The 19,943-nt window shown below is 41.7% G+C and overlaps 1 protein-coding gene and 2 long non-coding RNA genes across 3 annotated transcripts; 2 read left to right on the top strand and 1 right to left on the bottom strand.

Annotated features, from left to right (window-relative positions):
- Positions 1-2,525: 2,525 nt before the first annotated feature.
- Positions 2,526-13,015, top strand: LOC144013643 (uncharacterized). The gene is made up of 2 exons (XM_077512756.1): positions 2,526-2,958; positions 9,789-13,015. Exons 1-2 carry the CDS (start codon positions 2,835-2,837, stop codon positions 11,423-11,425), a joined length of 1,761 nt encoding a protein of 586 aa, XP_077368882.1. The 5' UTR covers positions 2,526-2,834; the 3' UTR covers positions 11,426-13,015.
- Positions 13,016-15,926: 2,911 nt separating this feature from the next.
- LOC144013738 (uncharacterized) lies at positions 15,927-17,539 on the top strand. Its single transcript, XR_013282308.1, has 3 exons — positions 15,927-16,345; positions 16,713-16,799; positions 16,881-17,539. It is a non-coding gene; the product is annotated as an uncharacterized LOC144013738 (long non-coding RNA).
- Positions 17,540-17,691: 152 nt separating this feature from the next.
- On the bottom strand, positions 17,692-19,045 carry LOC144013730 (uncharacterized). Its single transcript, XR_013282306.1, has 3 exons — positions 18,767-19,045; positions 18,085-18,318; positions 17,692-17,805 (listed from the first exon to the last, which is right to left on the bottom strand). It is a non-coding gene; the product is annotated as an uncharacterized LOC144013730 (long non-coding RNA).
- Positions 19,046-19,943: the final 898 nt, after the last annotated feature.

Below are 19,943 nucleotides of genomic sequence, written 5' to 3' on the forward strand. Positions count from 1 at the left end.
TGGATACCAGTAGAAGTCACAAAACTGAGCTAACGCTACCCCCTAGTGGTCGAAAGCGGACACTATTAGTACTCAGTAAACTGCATCTCATGACAAGTGGGTTTGGCCGAGACTTGACTTTACCAATGAGATCTAAGCGTGAAGTGGGCAGGCAAGTTTGATAGCCTATCAGGAAAAAGAGGTTGTACCATAAATGGTGCTTTATAAACTGTTGCATTTCCTGAGATGGTCAGATTTTTTCCATTTGCGCAAATTGAATGGTCTCAGCGTGCTTTTGCCAATAAAGCCGCTTTTGTTGTTCAGCTGGACTTTGGACTCCTGCCTGTTTTTGTTCTGGCCTGCTCTTTCCTCCAACTCTCAACGCCGAAGGTGGACCTGGTGCATCTGCCTGCCGACAGGTGTTGAACAGGTGATGCTGCGGCCAACCTTCCGGCTCCGGCCGGGTCCGAGAGCCAACAAAGTATTTTTTTTTTCCCTTTTGGAGAGGAATGTTTTTTTGATTGTATTGCCCTGAACGGAAATTATAATGCGCGGTGGCGTCGAGCCCGCTCTCTCTTTGTGTTGTTTAGAATAAATGTTGACTTTGTGGACTGAAGTTGCTCTCCCTTTTTGTTTTGCTGTCACGCTGCACCGTCCATGGCAAATCAGCCTCTGCGCATTACAGACGCTGTGGAAACACAATTCTAAATTCCCTGCTGGTTAGCACTTACGCCTCCCAGTTCTGAGGACTCGGGTTCGAGTCCAGGCTCCGGCCTTCCTGGGTGGAGTTTGCGTGTTCTCCCTGTGCCTGCGTGGGTCTTCTCCGGGTACTCCGGTCTCCTCCCACATTCCAAAGACATGCATGGCAGATTAATTGGGCGCTCCGAATTGTCCCTAGGTGTGCTTGTGTGCGTGGACGGCAACCAATCCGGGGTACCTGGCCTATTGGCTGGCAACCAGTCCCGTGTACCGCCTACTGCACAAAGGCAGCTGAGATAGGCTCCAGCACTCCCCGCGACTCTTGTGAGGAATAAGCGGTCACGAAAATGGATGGATGGATAGTGACCACCCCCAAGCCAGCACCTCCGACCTAATGTTAACTGCCTACAAACTGTATACGTCTCATATCTACGTAGCTATAACGAACGTATAGTTATGCTGCATTCGAGGATGGTCGAAAGTCGGACTTTTCCGAGTTCAAACCAGGAAGTGTGTACGGGAACACCCCCTTTAACTCGGAAATTCTCTTGCGAAGTTGGAAGAAAAAAGAATGACCCCGACTTCACCGGCGGACTACAATGTGACGTCACTCCGAATGGCAAAACACAATTTACTCGAGTATTAAACGAAATGCCTTTCTTCATTCATAAATATTCGATATAACGCCACGTAACGCAACGTACGTGACAGTATTGCCGCTATCTCCCTGCATGAAATGATACGGTCAACTACTTAACTGTATGGAATGCTTATGAAATAAGATTACAACTATATATTAAGCAAAATTGCAAAAAGCTGAGTTTTCTGGAGGTCAAAATGAGTTTTGAGGACCAAAATAAAAAACACTTTCTCACTATCCGCCATTTTGGTTGTTTACTTTTGCCTCGAACGCTTTCAGGTCGGAACTGGGGAAAAACAACTCGGATTTATCCGACTTCCGACCATCCTCGAATGCGACATAAGTTTTTTTTTTTTATTCGACATAACCAACATCAAATACAATACAAACAAATTAAGCACCACAAAATGTTAGCGACATAAGTTATACAGCAGTCTGCTCGCGATGTGAGAGGAGCAAGATGGCCGCCCTGTGACTTCACGGGCTGTCCAGCCTGTCAAGACTCTATCGGTGACCCTGCACGATCGGTGACGCGCATGCGCAGAAGATCCCGCCATCTTTGCTCGCCAACTACGGCAACTCCACTCAAAAAAAAGACATTTATATGCCTGCGCGATAGTGCGCGTTCGTAAAAACATCATACGTCATTTAAAAAATATTTCTTAAATTCTTGATGCATTAAAAAGAACCCATTTTAATTCTACAGGGTTTAAACAACAAACGTTTTACTTTGGACCCCATTACATTCCTAGTGATTCTTCATTGTTATAATTATTTTTAGTCTGCAGTATTTTTATTGTCTTTAGAACAATATGTGGCCAATATCATTGGATAGGTTTGGAGGGTGGGTGAGGCGGGGGGTCATTTAAAACACACACACAGCAGACTTACTATAAAGTACAACAATGCAGACTCACTATAATAAAATGAGGTCAAAAGTAAAATGTTCATCTTATAGGATTAAAAATAACTCAGTTACTTTTAAATGCCTCAATAATTAATCTATATGGGTTTTTTTCCTCTATGTTGTATCGTGTTTATTACAAACTCGCATTATCGCGCACGCATATAAAGGTATTTGGTTCTCGTGAGTTGCCGTAGTTAGCCATTCAAGATGGCGAGATCTTCTGCGCATGCGCGTCACCGATCGTGCAGGGTCACCGATAGCGTCTTGACACAGCCCATAATCCAGTCATGTATTCAGGTCAGTGCTCCTGCCTGACTTCGAAGTACGTTTTCTTGCCAGACGCCCTCCGGAAAATCTTTCTTTTCGATTTGGTGCTGAGCAGCTGAACTGACTGCAGCCTCCACACAGGACGCTCATCACTGCTTTGAAGGACTGCAACATCATATATTAAGACTTTGTGGCCAGATAAAGTCGTCTCGGGCGCGTTGAAGCTTTGCGGCCTAGTTAGCTTAGCTTAGCTTAGTTTGCTAGCCGCTAACAACCAGACGTGCTTGGTAATTGCGACACACCGACAACTAAGTGTGACATTTTGGGCGTTATTGTGCCAACATGTGTGCAAGAACGACACCGAAGGACAAGGAGGAACTTTTTGGAGTAAAAGAAGAGAGTGAGGAACATCTTCAACTGCTGGGCCACGTTTGCATGCAGCCTCGTGTTGTGCTACGCAGAGCAGGTTTGTACATTTCTTAGCTTGCTTACTTCGTATAGTCGAACTTGTTTCTATCGTGAAAATAATATTCATGTGTTTGTAGTTGAATGGAATCCTACACAGCCCCAAAAACTAGTGATGGAGAAACCAAAGCATTCTGAAGCACTGAATCAATCTGAAGTAATTTTGTTGAAGTGGCTCGAAGCATTTGACCGGAGCCAGACTTTTCAGGGTGTCAAAATATGGTAAATTTGGTAGGCCAAATTTGTTTGAAGGGACCGCAACATGAAAAATAAACTTTTTTTTCAGGCCTGCGCTCTGAGGATGATATGAACTGTGGCGTTTTAAGGCAATGAGGAGCATTTGCCCTATTTTGTCAATGATTTTGTTCACAAAATGTGTTCCTTTATCCCTGTAAATGGTTTCAAGGATACCATGTCGTGGTATGAGATCTTTGCATAGTGCCTTAGCTACTGCTCGTGTGCGTCAGGCTACTTAGTCGGGAACAGTGGCGGAGCCAGACTTTTATAAATAGGGGGGCCAGGGGGGGGCCAAGGATACTTCATCCAAAGATGATGCCAAATTTGTTTTCATGAAAATTAATTTCAATCAGAGTCTCTATCGATGTTCAAATATATTTAAGTACATATTAAGCACAGGGGAGATTTTTTCACATAATGTGCCGGTTATTAAGAATGTATAAAATGTACAAAAATAATAATTCAGCACTGTTTAACTTGAATGAACTTGCACGCACACGCAGATACTGTATTCATGCAATTACAGTACTTTTATCAACACAACATTATAATACGAACATAATGCAAATTTGTATTAGAGTATGACTAAAGATCCTGTCTAAGTGCCAAACTCTCCTTGTCGTTTCATTTTCCACACACCCTCTGAAAAATAAATTTATTACTCCAACTACTACTTCATTTACAACCACATAATTTATTAATGTGATTAATTAATAATTATGTTAATAAATCTTCCACTTCTACCTGTAAATGCAAACGTCAGTTAGTGTCTGTTTGAACGTTCAACCATTGGAGGGTGCTATTGTATTGCATAACAACAACAACATAATTATTTTTAGCTTGCACAAAACTACGTTGCTTATTGATGTCCGTCCAAAACAATCTATCTGAACTAGAGGTGTCAGTGGATTAAAATTTGTAATCATAATTAATCGCATTACTTCAATAATTAACTGACTATTAATCACACATTAATTGCATATTTTATATCTCAATTTATACCTACATTTACAATAAAATGTACAATTTCAATATGTTTTTTTTAAAGTCATTGATAGAGTAATTTCATAACAATTCAAGAAAAAAAAGTTAAAAAAAAAAATAAAAATAAAATATGTGCTGCACTGTAAAACCAAACCAAAGCGTGACTGATTTGTTTTGGTCATTTTTCTATCACTACAACATGGTAGAATTGCATTTGTAAGACAATAGTGAAAGCTCAATGCATTTCTCTTTTCATATTAGGAGCTGCCTAATTTTTAACATGAAGTAACTTGTGAAATTATGCACATTTTTAAAACTGTAAAATACAACAGTCCCCACAAATATATGCATTCGCGCTTGGCTTTTATTTTGTTAAGTGAAATAGGATGTGCATTGTAAAATGATGAATTTTTACTGCATAGGAACCAGAAACGACCGATGTGTTCTTTTCATATTAATAGCTCTGTAATTTTAAACAATAAGTAACTTGCGAGTTTCTGCACATTTTAAAATTGTAAAATACAACTTGACGCCAATCCCCACACATTAGGTAGTATCATTTAATTTATTACTGCTAAATTGTGTTATAGTGACTCCTTTTTATGACGTCGGACGCTTTTATTTTGTTAAGTTCTCGGATGCGAGACGCAGCTGAGGCCGCTCTACTGTTACAGCGAACACATCGGTAGTTTCACTTTCACCTTGATGAGATATTTTGTGGAGATGCTGAATAAAATACGCCTCACATTTAAAGATAAATAGGCTTGTGCTCACTCCAACTGTCAAGACGGCGTCCATTCGGCTCTTTACTCTCACAGGGGTTTCAGAGTGCCCATGGACGCCTCTTGGTGCTCGGTGCGAACGCAACGGCTAACCGAGTGCGTTCTTTCAAAGCAAGGCACGGGTGGTAGTGGTGAGACACAGTCCAAATGGCTCCTCCACCTATATTCTGCCCCTTAAACACTGTATTTTAGCTCCAGTGCTTTTCTATTGGGTAGTTTTGACGTGGACGTTTCTACTGCATGGTGACTAGAATTCCCTGAGTAGAGGCTTTCCAAATAAGGAGCGGTCGTTAATCGAGCGTTAAAAAAAACAGTGCCGTTGAAGGCACTTTAAGTTAACGAGATAATAACGCGACAATTTTGACACCCATAATCTGAACATAAAAGTTATTTTAAACAGTCACTCACGTCTCACAGGCAAACAAACATGATATAGCCAAACGCCAACATGCATTCTCGGTACTCAGGAGACTGCTCCTTAAAACAGATGATTCTCCTTCTCCACACTCCTAGTGAGGTGGATTATAATGCTTTGTCGTAAGTAGCGCCAGCCACTGTTCAGGAGGGGCATAACAATTAGTAGGCGTCTGCTTGAAAAAAATGCTGGCAGGCTGCATCGGCAAGGCGTGCGACGTCACTGCGCCGGTGCCGTGATATGTCAATCATTTGGCGTCTGCTGGGTCCAATCACATTTCAGCAGGGGCACGTGCCACCCCGGCCCCCCCTCTGGCTCCGCCATTGGTCGGGAAGATTTCGACCTGTTTTGAAAAAAGCATTGATAATGACTACTAGACAGTACTATTTTCCTTCACTTTTGTTTAGCTCAATGAAGTGCATGTGTATCCTCTGAAAAAGATATGTAGCTTGGGGTAACTGACCGCGTTTTGGGCTCAAGTTTACTTGTGGATTGTGTCGCGCACAGGATAAACAAGCTTTACAAAAATTCCTTGAAAATCGGTAAAAGCCGTAGGTGGTATAATGTGTCTGTACCAAGGCTGTCATCCCCGCTGTTGAGATAAGAGTGTTTAGTTTAGTTTATTTATTGTTTCCTTTTCCACATTACAGCTTACATTGATCACATCACATCATTTGCAACATTGACATCCGAAAGAAGGGCTGACGGGTAGAAGCCGATGACTTATTCGAGACCTTTCCCCATCGATCCATGACTATAACGCATCAGTCATATACATTGTTTAGAATAGTCATTGATTCATATTCTTATACATCCATCCCATATTATCTCAGACACTGCTCCCTCAGTTCATCTTGAATGTCCGTGTGTAGATTGTGGCTAGTCCCATTCATTTGGAACTGGTGAATCGGTCCCCGGACGCCACCAGCAGGCCCGCCCCACCAGGCGAGCAGCCAACGGAAGCGCAATTCTTCTCTTTCACCAGTAGGGTCTTTGCTGACCTCGGAGCAGCTTTCACACATGTTGTGGTATCCAGAAGAGCAGATTGGATTGTATTCGACCCATTGCTTTGAGCAATTTTGCCTCGATTCTGGTCAGCTTGCACCATTGTTGCTACTTGTAGTTGTTGTTTGAGGAGCGCGACCAAGGCCAGCTCACCCAGCAGAGCGGCCCACACCAGCCGCACTCCAGGCACCAGACCACCAACTCCATTTTGCATATTGACAGCAGATTGTAGCCACAATACAGCCTTATCATGTAGCCTTGACTGTTACAACAAATGTCCAAATGGAATCAGAGCCAGACAATCTTTGGTTTCATACAGGAACAGAAATACATGTTTTCAACGCAGGTGTTTAAACATGAGTTAGTCTTTGCAATGTCAGCAAGTAATCATATACAACTCCAGTTTTGGGTACTTAGTGATGTAAGTTACTGTTGTTGATGTCTCTCATGCTCATGCAATTGACATTTCGCAAACTCCACCCCAAGATTTTTCGAACTTGGTCTTTAGTTTCTAAAGACAGTGACTCAAGCTGTTTTTTTTTTTTTTAACAGCAATCCTCTTTTCTTTATTGCCGAAAACAATGAGCTCCGTTTTGTTTTCGTTCAGCTGAAGGAAATTTTGGTTCATCCAGTTGTTAATTTGCTCTAGAGAATGACACAATACGTTAATAGAACTGCTGTCATTTGGGGACATTGATAAATACAATTGTGTGTCATTTGCATAACTATGATAGTCAACATCGGCGTTCTGAAGCATTTGACCCAAAGGTAACATATACAGACTGAACAACAGGGGTCCAAGGACTGACCCTTGAGGAACCCCACATGTCATGGCCTTTCGATCAGATTGAAAATTTCCAATAGTCACAAAGTAACTCCTTTCCTCCAAATAGGACCTGAACCATTTAAGGACTGTTCCATCTAATCCCACCCAAGTTTCCAGTAGGGGGCTCTATCCCAGAGGGCAGACACACGGGGGTGACACGGTCAGACAGAACCACCGGAGATGTCAACTCCACCAGGGCGATATCGTTGTGAAACGTCTTTGGGTTGAACTGGAAGACATGGAAGACATTTTACTGTTGAGGGTTGCTTGCGGATCTTCCCATTCATCCAGGTCATTTCATTCACAGGGAACTGAATCAATCGCAGCTGGACTGCTGTTTGTCTTACAAGACATTTTCCTATCATCTGAGTGGGCTTGATCAGTTCATGCAACAAGGCTTGATTCCTAACCTAATCTGAAGCTGTTATAATGATGGATTAGGAATGGGATCTCACTTGAGTGGATACTTTTAGCAATAAAGTGTATATTCGCCCTACGGATGGAAGACTACCTTAGGATGAGGGATGATGCGGTTGACACCCATGGCTTGGGTGACGCTGATTCAAAGTCTCTCAAATCTGTAGAAGAGCCTGCGCCTCTCTGTCGTCCTATCCATTCGGTTTTCCTCCATTTTAAATATAGCAACCAATGAGGACATCATCATAACTAATAATATCCATCCATCCATCCATCCATCCATCCATCCATCTTCTACCACATATCCGGACTTGGGTCTCCAGGGCAGCAGGTTTAACAGTGAAACCCAGACTTCCCTCTCCCCAGCCACTTCTAGCTCCTCCGGTGGGATTCCTGGGTGTTCACAGGCCAGCCGAGAGACATAATCGTGTCTTCAGTGTGTCCTGGTTCGTCTCCATGGCCTTCCCGCTGTTGGGACATGCGCGGAACACCTCTCCAGGGAGGCGTCCAATAGGCGTCCGAGCCAGATGCCCGAGCCCCCTCAGCTGTCTCCTCCCAATACGGAGGAGCAGTGGCTCGACTCTGAGTCGTCCCAGATAGCTGAGCTCCTTTTGGCCGCTCCTGTATTAATAAAAGAAAAAGAAAAGAAAAACTACATAGCACAGGTTTATTGGTGCACATCCATCATCCATCAATCCATCCATTTTTTTTTATTGCTTGCTCCTCACAAGGTTCGCGGGGGTGCTGGAGCCTATCCTTGCTGGCTTCGGGCAGTCGGCGGGGTACACCCCGAACTGGTTGCCAGCCTTCACAGGGCATATTGGTGCACAATGAACCAATAATTATTTACAAAGGGCACACTGCCACAGTTTTGCTGCCCTTGCTCTTTTTAATTGGTTTTTGTCTACATCCAAACCTGTCACATGTGCCACATTGCATCTGTAAAAAGAAAGAGACCAAGGCAAAATTTTTGTCATCTTGTGTGCAGTTATGCCAGTAGTAAAGAATAGGGAATCATCGCCCGTTGTAGATAATCTGTGCCATTAAAATGTATTATAATTATTTATTATAAGAACATTTCTGTTACTATTGGTCAGGAAGTACCATGCACTCAAAATATGATCTAAATATAGATGATGCACACCTCTCAATTTTTCAGTTGAAATCTTCACTCATTTTGAATGATTTTTTTTTCTGTAAAATTTAGCACTTGAGCGCAATAGCTTCCAGGTCATGTGATCTATTGATCCCAAATCAGTGCTGCATCATAGTGGCATGTCTGATAGATGATGCACACCTTTTATTTTTTTCAGTTGAGATCTCCTCTTATATTTGTTTTCTATAAATATCAATTTAGCTCAATAGCTTCCAGGTCATGTGACTTGTTGACCACAAATGCATGCTGCATCATAGTGGCATGTCTGATAGATGATGCTCACCTTTTACTTTTTCATTTTAGGCCTGCACTTATTTTTAATTAATTATTTCTGTAAATATTAGCTTTTGAGCTCAATATCTTCCGGGTCATGTGACCTATTGACCCCAAATCAGTGCTGCATCATCGTGGCATGTCTGATAGAAAACACTTCTTATTTTTTCATTTTCGGCCTCTATGTATTTTTAACATTGTTTTCCTATAAATATTAGCATTTTTGCTTAATGTTTTTTAGATCATTTGACCTATTGACCCCAAATTAGTATTGGCTCAAAGTCGCATGTCTGCTCGATGACACACGTTTCTTTTTTTCTCTATTTCAACCTTTCCTTCATTTTAAATTAACTTAATATTGTACATATCAATGTTATTGCTCAATATTACCCCACAACAATATTACCCCCTCATTTGGAGCCGCTAGCTACAAAAAAATGGAGGGCAAAGTGAAAGTGGAAGCTTAAGGTATTTTGTTTTTGGCTGAAACAGTACGTCGATCACTACTTTCGTGGTGTAAATTGTCATTCAGTAAATCGTTTGTGTCGGCATATACTCGTCTTGCTTAAGCTATCTTAGCTTGCTAGCTGCTAACAAACAGACTGCACAATTGCTACACATTCCTCAGCAGCTGTGCCCAAGTCAAGGTGCCACTGTAGAAACAATACACGTCAAGTCGCGCTTTAGATTTGACTTAACTGAACCAAATGTGTATTTGTCTTCTTGTGTCTTGCAGATGATGGTGAAAAATATCTTGGTCCTGAGAAGCAGGAACTGAAGTCTCCTCATGTTAAAAAGGAGGAGGGAGAGCATGCTTACATTAAAGAGGAGAAAGAGCCCCTTCGTGTCAAAGAAGAGGAGGTTGAGGATGATGTCACCAAGTCACCACTGACCTTTGTTGCTTTAAAGAGTGACGATAACGGTGAGCATGAGGACGACAGAGGGGCGGAGCCTCCAAGCAGCAGCTCAACTCAACACATGAAGACAGAAGGTGATGCAGACCAGTGGGGACCACCACAAGCACAAAGTGATGACACATGGTCACAGTCTGCTGACACTGACAACGACGATGAATACGCTAAACGTAACCATGCTGACAACAACCGCTGCAAATGTTCTCAGTGTGGGAAAACATTTAGTTCAAAAGGGTATTTGAATGTTCACTTGAGAAAACACACTGGAGAAAAACCTTTTGCCTGCCCAGACTGTGGCAAAAGTTTCTCTCAGCAGTCACATTTAACAAGCCACACAAGAACACACAGTGGAGAAAAACCTTTTGCCTGCCCAGACTGTGGCCAAAGCTTTTCTGATAAGAGAAGTTTAAAAGAACACACAGGAACGCACACTGGAGAGAAACCTTTTGCCTGCCCAGACTGTGGCCAAAGTTTCTCTCAGCAGTCACATTTAACAAGCCACACAAGAACACACACTAGAGAAAAACCTTTTGCCTGCTCAGACTGTGGCAAAAGATTCTCTGATAAGGGAAGTTTAAAAAAACACACAAGAACACACACTGGAGAGAAACCTTTTGCCTGCCCAGACTGTGGCAAAAGATTCTCTGATAAGGGAAATTTAAAAAAACACACAAGAACACACACTGGAGAGAAACCTTTTGCCTGCCCAGACTGTGGCAAAAGATTCTCTGATAAGGGAAGTTTAAAAAAACACACAAGAACACACACTGGAGAAAAACCTTTTGCCTGCTCAGACTGTGGCAAAAGCTTCTCTGTTAAGGGAAGTTTGAAAATACACAAAAGAACACACACTGGAGAAAAACCTTTCGCCTGCCCAGACTGTGGCAAAAGATTCTCTGATAAGAGAAGTTTAAAAACACACACAAGAACACACACTGGAGAAAAACCTTTCGCCTGCCCAGACTGTGGCAAAAGATTCTCTGAGAAGGGAAGTTTAAAAACACACACAAGAACACACACTGGAGAAAAACCTTTTGCCTGCCCAGACTGTGGCCAAAGTTTCTCTCAGCAGTCACGTTTAACATGCCACACAAGAACACACACTGGAGAAAAACCTTTTTCCTGCCCAGACTGTGGCAAAAGATTCTCTGATAAGGGAAATTTAAAAACACACACAAGAACACACACTGGAGAAAAACCTTTTGCCTGCCCAGACTGTGGCAAAAGATTCTCTGATAAGGGAAGTTTAAAAACACACACAAGAACACACACCGGAGAAAAACCTTTCGCCTGCCCAGACTGTGGCAAAAGATTCACTGATAGGAGAAGTTTAAAAACACACACAAGAACACACACTGGAGAAAAACCTTTCGCCTGCCAAGACTGTGGCAAATGCTTCTCTCAAAAGGGAAGTTTAAAAACACACACTGGAGAGAAACCTTTTTCCTGCTCAGACTGAGGACGAAGCTTTTCTCATAAAGTTCCTTTAAGAATCCATACAAGAACACACACTGGAGAAAAACCTTTCGCCTGCCCAGACTGTGGCAAAAGCTTCTCTCAGCAGTCACATTTAACAAGCCAAAAGAAGACAACCTGTGAAGGGACCGTTCAGTTGCAGTATTTGTGCTAAAAGATTCTCTTGTAAAAAGCTTGCTGAGAGACACGAGTGTGCTGGTGACAATAGCAGCGATCTTTGAAGCTTAAAAATAAAAATAAAGGGAGTGAGGCTGTGCTATGATGTAAAAGTGTAAATGATTTGGAATAAAATAGAGAGGGAAGAAAAAAGTGATCGAAGCTGATTTTGAAATGCTAAAGAGGAATATCAGACAAAAATGCAAAGAAACATGAAATACAAAATCAAAATGAATTTTCATTATTTTGAGGGACATCATGAATCAACTCCTCCCGTTGTAGTCCTTCGCTGATCTCGGAACTTTCTCATGCACATTGAGACCCAACGAGGTGATATCTTGCATGGAGCCCCCAGAACTCAAAATTTAACAGCAACAAAATTTAAAGGGGAAGTCAACCCCAAAATGTTCTTAATATGTTGTATGTGCCTCCACTCGTCGAAACACGGCATTCAGATTAATCAATTTTGCTCCAGTTCCAAGTGTCAGCGGCTGCGACAATAACCTCAAATCATGTCGGATATCTCTTGCCGTGTACAGTGTTGTGAAAAAGTATTTGCCCTCCTCTCAAATTCTCCCTTTTATTGCGCAGTTTGCCAAGTTGAACATTTATCAAAGATAACCGCTATTATGACTTGAGACGTCGACATGACTCCTTCCGTGTCGGTGACTTTGTTCGAGTGAAAACACAGCCCAGGTCAGATGCTCACTCTTAATTTTACAGCTCAACTTGCTCCCCTATTTGAGGGACCACTGTGTGTGTCCGAACGACTCAGTGATGTGAACTACAGACTCGCTTGGGTGGACTCTGGTGCTGATGCTGGTGTTTATCATATTGTGAATATGCAGCCGTTCCATACTTGGGATTCTCTCACTGCCAAGAGACAATTGGTTTCCTCTCCTGCTGAGAGGGGGACCTCTGGGATCTCGGACACGGACTTTTCCGCCCCTCAGGCCCCATTAGGAGATGCTGATGCTGAACTTGAGCCATTTCCCTTTGGCTCAACGGACATTGACTCTGATTGTGAGGCGGACACTGTTCCCCGGGGTCTCCCGCCCGGGTCTGACCCCGACCTGGCTAAAAAAAAAAAAAAAATCCACTGTACATGTTCATTTTTACAATTGATTATATGTTGATTTTTGATGTATACGGTGTTTGCCTTTTGTGCGTACCATCCATAATTGTGTTCTATGTAGAGATGCTATTTGGTATGGTCAGTTGCTTCTTAAGCTGTTTACGGCTGTGGTCAGCCTTTTTCTCACCAGGCAGTGTGGCACCGCGCCACGTGGTGCTTCTTTGTTTTTGTGTAGAACTAGATTTTTTTTCCCTTTTGGCGAGCAATAGTTTTTTGTTTTTTTTTGTATTGCCCTGAATGGAAATTATAATGCGCGGTGGCGTCGAGCCCGCTCTCTCTTTGTGTTGTTTAGAATAAATGTTGACTTTGTGGACTGAAGTTGCTCTGCCTTTTTGTTTTGCTGGCCCGCTACACTGTCCATGGCAAATCAGCCTCCGCGCGTTACAGACGCTGCGGAAACACTCCCTGCTGAACTTTTAAACCAAGAAGTCCCTTTACCCAGAACTCAAAGAAACTGGACTTGTTGGTGTAAAAGCAGCAGCTCTTAATTAGTAGGATATGCTATGTAACCTTAAAATCAAACATTGTCTTGAAGGCTACCCGTTTCAGCTGCATGTCCAGTGGGAGTGGGTGATATGGCTTTAAATTTATATCACGATATTTCAAAGAAATTTGCGGTGACGATATTTTTGACGATACAGTGGTACCTCTACTTACGAACGTCCCTTCATACGAAAGTTTCAAGTTTTGAAACTCCTCAACAGGAAAATATTGCCTCTAGTTGTGTGAAGGCTGGAGGCCTTTATTATTATTTTTACGTAAACTTATTCCTCCCACTTTTTTTGTCCCGCATCTACTTCCACATTTTTCACCCGATTAACTCCATTCCAGTTTCAAACTATTCCAAAAATTCACGCGACGCATGCTTGTATTTTTATTATTCCTACGATTCACGCCTTACCCACAATTCCCGATTTCATACCCGATTTTTCCCCATGATTCTTAATGGGAGATTCTACATTTCACATTTACTTCCACATTTTTCACCCGATTCACATCATTCCAGCTTCAATATATTCCAGCAATTGGTGCCATGAGCTATTCCAGCTTTTCAGGTTCAAAATTCACACCTTACCCACAATTCCCGATTTCGTACCCGATTATTTCCCACATTCTACATTTTCCATTGACTTCCACATTATTCATCCGATTCACATCATTCCAACTTCAATGTATTCCAGCAATTCATGCCGCATTCAGAAATTAAACAACCAAACACAAATTAAACAATCCATATTCATTTGAAGCATGCTAGCCCAAACCACTAACTAACACTGGCTGATGTGACATCACGCACGGGCATACATGTATGCTATACTATATGCTATACAACAAACTTTGGACGGACATTATGGGTGATTTAACTCACCGTTTGCATCTACACACTAATAAACGTTCAGCAATACAGCCAGTCGGTATCTATGAGAGTGTAGTGGCTCGAGAATGTTGCATTCAATGACCGCTAACAGAGTAAGAAATTTGACATGTGGACTACACGAGCCAGCACCGGATTACAAGCAATAAATCTTACCTTCCTACGAAAACGGCTTTCATTTTGCCCACTTTGAGGTCTCTGCCAACCAAACTGAGGTCAACCAAACTGCTCCACACTGTGTTGGTATATTGAAGCATGTTGACATTTTCACGCCTGCGACGTCCTCTTCTTCCAAAATGACCATACACTGGTGTTGCTACTCTGTTTGTTTGAGACCTCGTGCATGCTAATGAGAACTAGAAATGCCATTTCTGGGGAAATGGCGTGTGAAGGCTGGAGAGCTGAATGAATACCTGTGGAATGATTTGGAATAATGTTGAATGATGATGAATGATATTGAAAGATATTGAATGATATTGAATGGTTTTGAATGATGTTGAATGATGTTGAATGATACTGAAAGACATGGAATGAGCTTAACATGCTGAAGTTGGAATGGTTTAAATTCTAACGTTTAATTCTAATGTTAGCATGCTAACATTAGCATTGGCATGCTAACTTAGCATTGGCATGCTAAGCTAACATTAGCATTAGCATGCTAGCTTAGCATTAGCATGCTAAGCTAGCATTAGCATGCTCACTTAGCATTAGCATTAGCATGCTAAGCTAATATTAGCATTAGCATGCTAGCTTAGCATTAGCATGCTAAGCTAACATTAACATTAGCATGCTAAGCTACCATTAGCATTAGCATGCTAAGCTAACATTAACACTAGCATGCTAGCTTAGCATTAGCATGCTAAGCTAACATTAGCATTAACATGCTCAGCTAACATTAGCATTAGCATGCTAAGCTAACATTAACGTTAGTATGCTAAGCTAACATTAGCACTCATATGCTAAGCTTGCATTAGCATGCTAACTTAGCATTAGCATGCTGAGCTAACATTAGCATTAGCATGCTAAGCTAGCAATAGCATTAGCATGTCCAGCTAGCTTTAGCATTAGCTAGCATTAGCATGCTAACTTAACACTAGCATGCTCACTTCCTGTTGATTTCAGGCCACTTCCTGTTGAAATCGGGTCACTTCCTGTTGAAATCGGGTCACTTCCTATTGAAGTTGTGTCACTTCCTGTTGATTTTAGGTTACTTCCTGTTGATATCAGGTCAAAATTGGGTCACTTCCTGTGTAAATCGGGTCACTTCCTCTTAAAAACAGGTCACTTCCTGATGATTTTAGGTCACTTCCTGTTGAAATTAAGTCACTTCCTGTTGAAATTAAGTCACTTCCTGTTGAAATTGGGTCACTTCCTGTTGATTTTAAGTCACTTCCTGTTGATATGAGGTCACTTCCTGTTAAAATCAGGTCACTTACTGTTGATTTTAAGTCACTTCCTGTTGAAATTAAGTCACTTCCTGTTGAAATTAAGTCACTTGCTGTTGATATGAGGTCACTTCCTGTTGATATTGGTCACTTCCTGTTCAGGTCAGGGAATATCCTGGCAAGAATCACACGCATACCTAATCAATTGGCCAAAATGGCCACTGCCGTGGGAGGCCAGGTTGGCGAGAAACCTGGGCATATCATTTGTCTAAAATGGCCGCCGTGCATGGTAAGTTGGAAAATGGCCGCCATGCGTGTTAAGTTAGGTGGTAAGATGGAAGAGCTCATGACGTGAAATGGTGGAATATATTTAAGTTGGAACGAAGTCAATCGGATAAATAATGTGGAAGTAAATGGAAAATGTAGAATGTGGGAAATAGGTCGCTTGCACATCGTAATGCATCATGGGAGTTTTTTCTTCGGGCGCCATCTTGGGTGTCCGCCGGTTCACAAGGTACACTCGTGAGTTACACGGTAGAGCTCATCAACCTGATGTAATTTTCGCAGTATTTTCACGATTTACCGGAAGATCAAAAACAACGATACAGGCAGAAGGTGTCTCTGTGTGGCGGGATTGATCCTAATTACGTCCTGACCAAGGGTGAATTTTTTTTGACGGAGAAAGCTTGCTGGCCAAATGTGACATCTCTGGACATCTTTCACTACCTCGTGTTGACAACATGCTCCATAACACGCCAACAAATCCCTGGAGGCTTACAATTATTTTGTAAGCGGGTGGATACAGAGTGTAAACTTTTAACATCGCATCAGAAGAAACGGTTGCTGTTGCACGTAAGTAAACCACATGGTGTTGGTAATTCTGCACACAATAATGTTGATTTGTTCTCAGGCTTCCTGTTATCATTGTGTTTACATGCACAGCTGGGTTTACCTGATGTGGTTTTTCTAATAATTTTATAACAGGCAAATATGGCAGAGCGTATAAGAATAAAAAGTAACTGCACAGCCTCCCCGTGGCTTAATTAAATTTAATGCTACCCTTTCACTAGTTACATGTTACTTAATCAACTTATGCTAAATGGTTAAGGTTAACCACTCTCAGAGGACGTATTTTTAGTTTCAGTTTCCAGTACAATAAAACGTGTTCATGGTAACTACTGAGCATACTGACAGCTTTTCTTATGATCTCACGGTTAAGGAGGCTGTCACAACACCCAATTTCTGTCTGGTGCCGGATGGCAACAATTCCCATCACTTGTCACGACAACACCAATATTATTACCAGGTATGTATGGCTTTACTTTTTGTAGTTTATTATTTAATTCTATGTTTCATATTTTCATTACAATGTTTGTAATATTTTCAGGTTCAGGCACAGATGAGTTTAACTGGACGGACTTCTGCGACTTTGTGGTGTGGACAAAGTGTGATTGAGCGAGTCCACCCAGATCGCTCGTTTTGGCCAGCTGGAAAAGCCAGTTTTTTTTTTCCAAAATCCCCTCCTTACCTGAACTGCTCGGGAGAGCAGTTACTAGATCAGCAGTGGACTTCCAGTGTTCCTGCTCAGCCGCTGTCACCTACCACTTGCTCATGTACTTCAAAGATGCGGAGTAAAGTAGTTTTTTTGTGCTGCAGCACATTGTAAAATCAAATGATATCACTTGAAGTGTGCCAATCTAGACTGCCTTTTGGAAGTCTAGATTGGCACAGTGGACAGTGGTTTTGTGACAAGTGTGAAACAAGGATTATTGGGAAAACTGTAACAGTACTGGTACTTGTCTTACATTAAACAAATTTAAAAGAGAGCAACTTTTTCCTCTGTACATAGCATAATGAAAGTCATTGCATACCCCATCAACATTACATCATACCGTCATACTCTTAAAATAATGGCCTAATATTTTGACACAAATTATCAACCCTCGTGAGGATAAGCAGTAAGGAATTTTAATGTAAATATCTCAGGATGGTAGGCACCTGTGCTAAAATAAACTGCATTAATTAACAGTTCAATTTTATCCCTGAAATTACATCTAATCATTATTCACTTCATTTTTTGTGCTTTTAGAAATAATAGAGATTTATGCCATTACTTTAAGAGGGACCATATTGCCATATTGAGTCAAATCCTGTCATTTGTATTATGTATAGCTTTGTAAACAAACCCAACAATAGAATTTGTATATTCGCTGCCTTTATTAGCGCCAAACAAACAGTCGCATGTTGTCCTCCTTCAATGCTCGCCTTCGTTTCCATGTCATTGGCAATCAAGTCGGTGTGGCATGAGATCCCTAAAGAAATAATAAATAATAAAAAAAAAGATCACAAAAAAATACATACCAGTAATAGGTTTAATATAGTACAGTAGTATAGTTTTTTTGTCAGTGTAAAAGAAATGTACACATTTTGTTGCATTTTTTAATGTATGAACATTGCTACAGGCAAATACTTGTTTCTATAAACACTTCCAAATGTCTCTAAAATATAAGGTGCGTGTACACACACAAACATAAACACATACATTCACTCATGCATACAATATATCATGTAATGAATTCTGAGTGGCATACCAGTGTCAATGATGTCAGCAGTACTTGAGGGTACAGGTTACTGGAGCCATCTGGCTGCATAACTGCAACAAACTCTCTGCCACTTCCGAGTCGTCTTTTCTTTGCTTGTCTCTCCTGTGCACGTTCATATCTTGGCACCGACTGGGCTGAGACATAGATGTTGTAACTTGGGACCCAACTTTAATGTTGGAGCCCAGTCGGGATGATTGGACAGAAAAACGGGCGCAGGGCGACCTGTTAAAATAAACAAATATATAAACAAATAAAATATGGAAAGACTGGTTATTTTACCGCAGTAGGGTGGCCGTGAATAAGTTCTTTAGCATGATGTGTAGGCTACCGAATAAGTTCTTTAGCATGATGTGTAGGCTACCGGGGTCTGTTTACTTGCATCACCCCCTTCTGTCTCTTTTTTCCAAGTTTACATTTTGCCACCAAAAAACATGTTATCGGCATTAAGAGCCCAAGACTAATCAATCCAATTTCAGCAGTAAACACTTTGCACTGGCACTACTTGGGTGAAAATGTTCGATGTTAGCTTTCGGCTAACGTCCGCTAGCCAGCTTGTACTACCGAACTTGCTTGCTCATGAATCCAAAACATAAGCAACTTGCCCATATATGGGCGGTCGAAACGTTATTAATCCTTATGCATTAAATTAAATAAAGGTAAACAAGCTTACCGCTCACAAAGTGATCGCTGCACACACGAGCCCAAAGTAACGACTTCCCTCCGGAGTCCGCACTCCTCTGTCTCCAGGCCCTGCTTCCTAGTTATTTTCGGAATTCGGAAAAAAGACCGACCATTTTCCCCCTTGGCTTTGTTCGAACAGCCAACGATGCAGCAACAATGTACCATTTTAAACGCAGAAAACAAACGTGATAGATACGTGTTAGACCGAATCGCTACGTAAATGGAGGCCACCCAGCATGGCGACTACGAGAAATCCGAGGCGGAAGTGACGACATGTGCAAGCGACCTATATTTGGGTACGAAATTGGGAATTGTGGGTAAGGCGTGAATTTTGGACCTGAAAAACTGGAAGAGCTCATGGCTTGAATTGGTGGAATATATTGAAGTTGAAACCACGTCAATCGGTTGAAAAATGTCGAAGTAAATGTGAAATGTAGAATGTGGCAAATATTCGGGTACGAAATCGGGAATTGTGGGTAAGGCATGAATTTTGGAACTGAAAAGCTGGAAGAGCTCATGGCTTGAATTGCTGGAATATATTGAAGTTGGAACGAAGTCAATCGGATGAATAATGTGGAAGGAAATGAAAAATGTAGAATGTGGGAAATATTCGGGTAGGAAATCGTGAATTGTGGGTAAGGCGTGAATTTTGGAACTGAAAAGCTGGAAGAGCTCATGATGGAACATATTGAAGTTGGAACGAAGTCAATCGGATGAAAAATGTGGAAGGAAATGTGAAATTTTGAATCTCCCATTAAGAATACATGGGGAAAAATCGGGTACGAAATTGGGAATTGCGGGTAACATGTGAATCGTGGGAATAAGAAAAATGGAAGCGCTGTAGGCGCGAATATTTTGAATCGTTTGAAATTGGAATGGAGTGAATCGGGTGAAAAATGTGGAATAAGAAACTGGACAAAAAAGTGCGAGGAATAAAATATAAGAATAAGAATAACGGGAATGGTGTCGAATAACATATGTGTGAAGGCCTCCAGCCTTCACACAATAACGTGACCTCTTTTGAGATCAACCCACTGTCGTTCGCTGAACCAATGAGGTTGAGCTTCAGCCCACTCCCAAATCCTCCAGAGCCCGCCCCCTTCCAAAGACGTACAAATCACGGAGCTCTACGAGTACGAATCGTTCTGCTGCATTCTCAGCGTCAG

Source organism: Festucalex cinctus, chromosome 1 (assembly GCF_051991245.1).
Source record: "Festucalex cinctus isolate MCC-2025b chromosome 1, RoL_Fcin_1.0, whole genome shotgun sequence".
Taxonomy (NCBI): domain Eukaryota; kingdom Metazoa; phylum Chordata; class Actinopteri; order Syngnathiformes; family Syngnathidae; genus Festucalex; species Festucalex cinctus.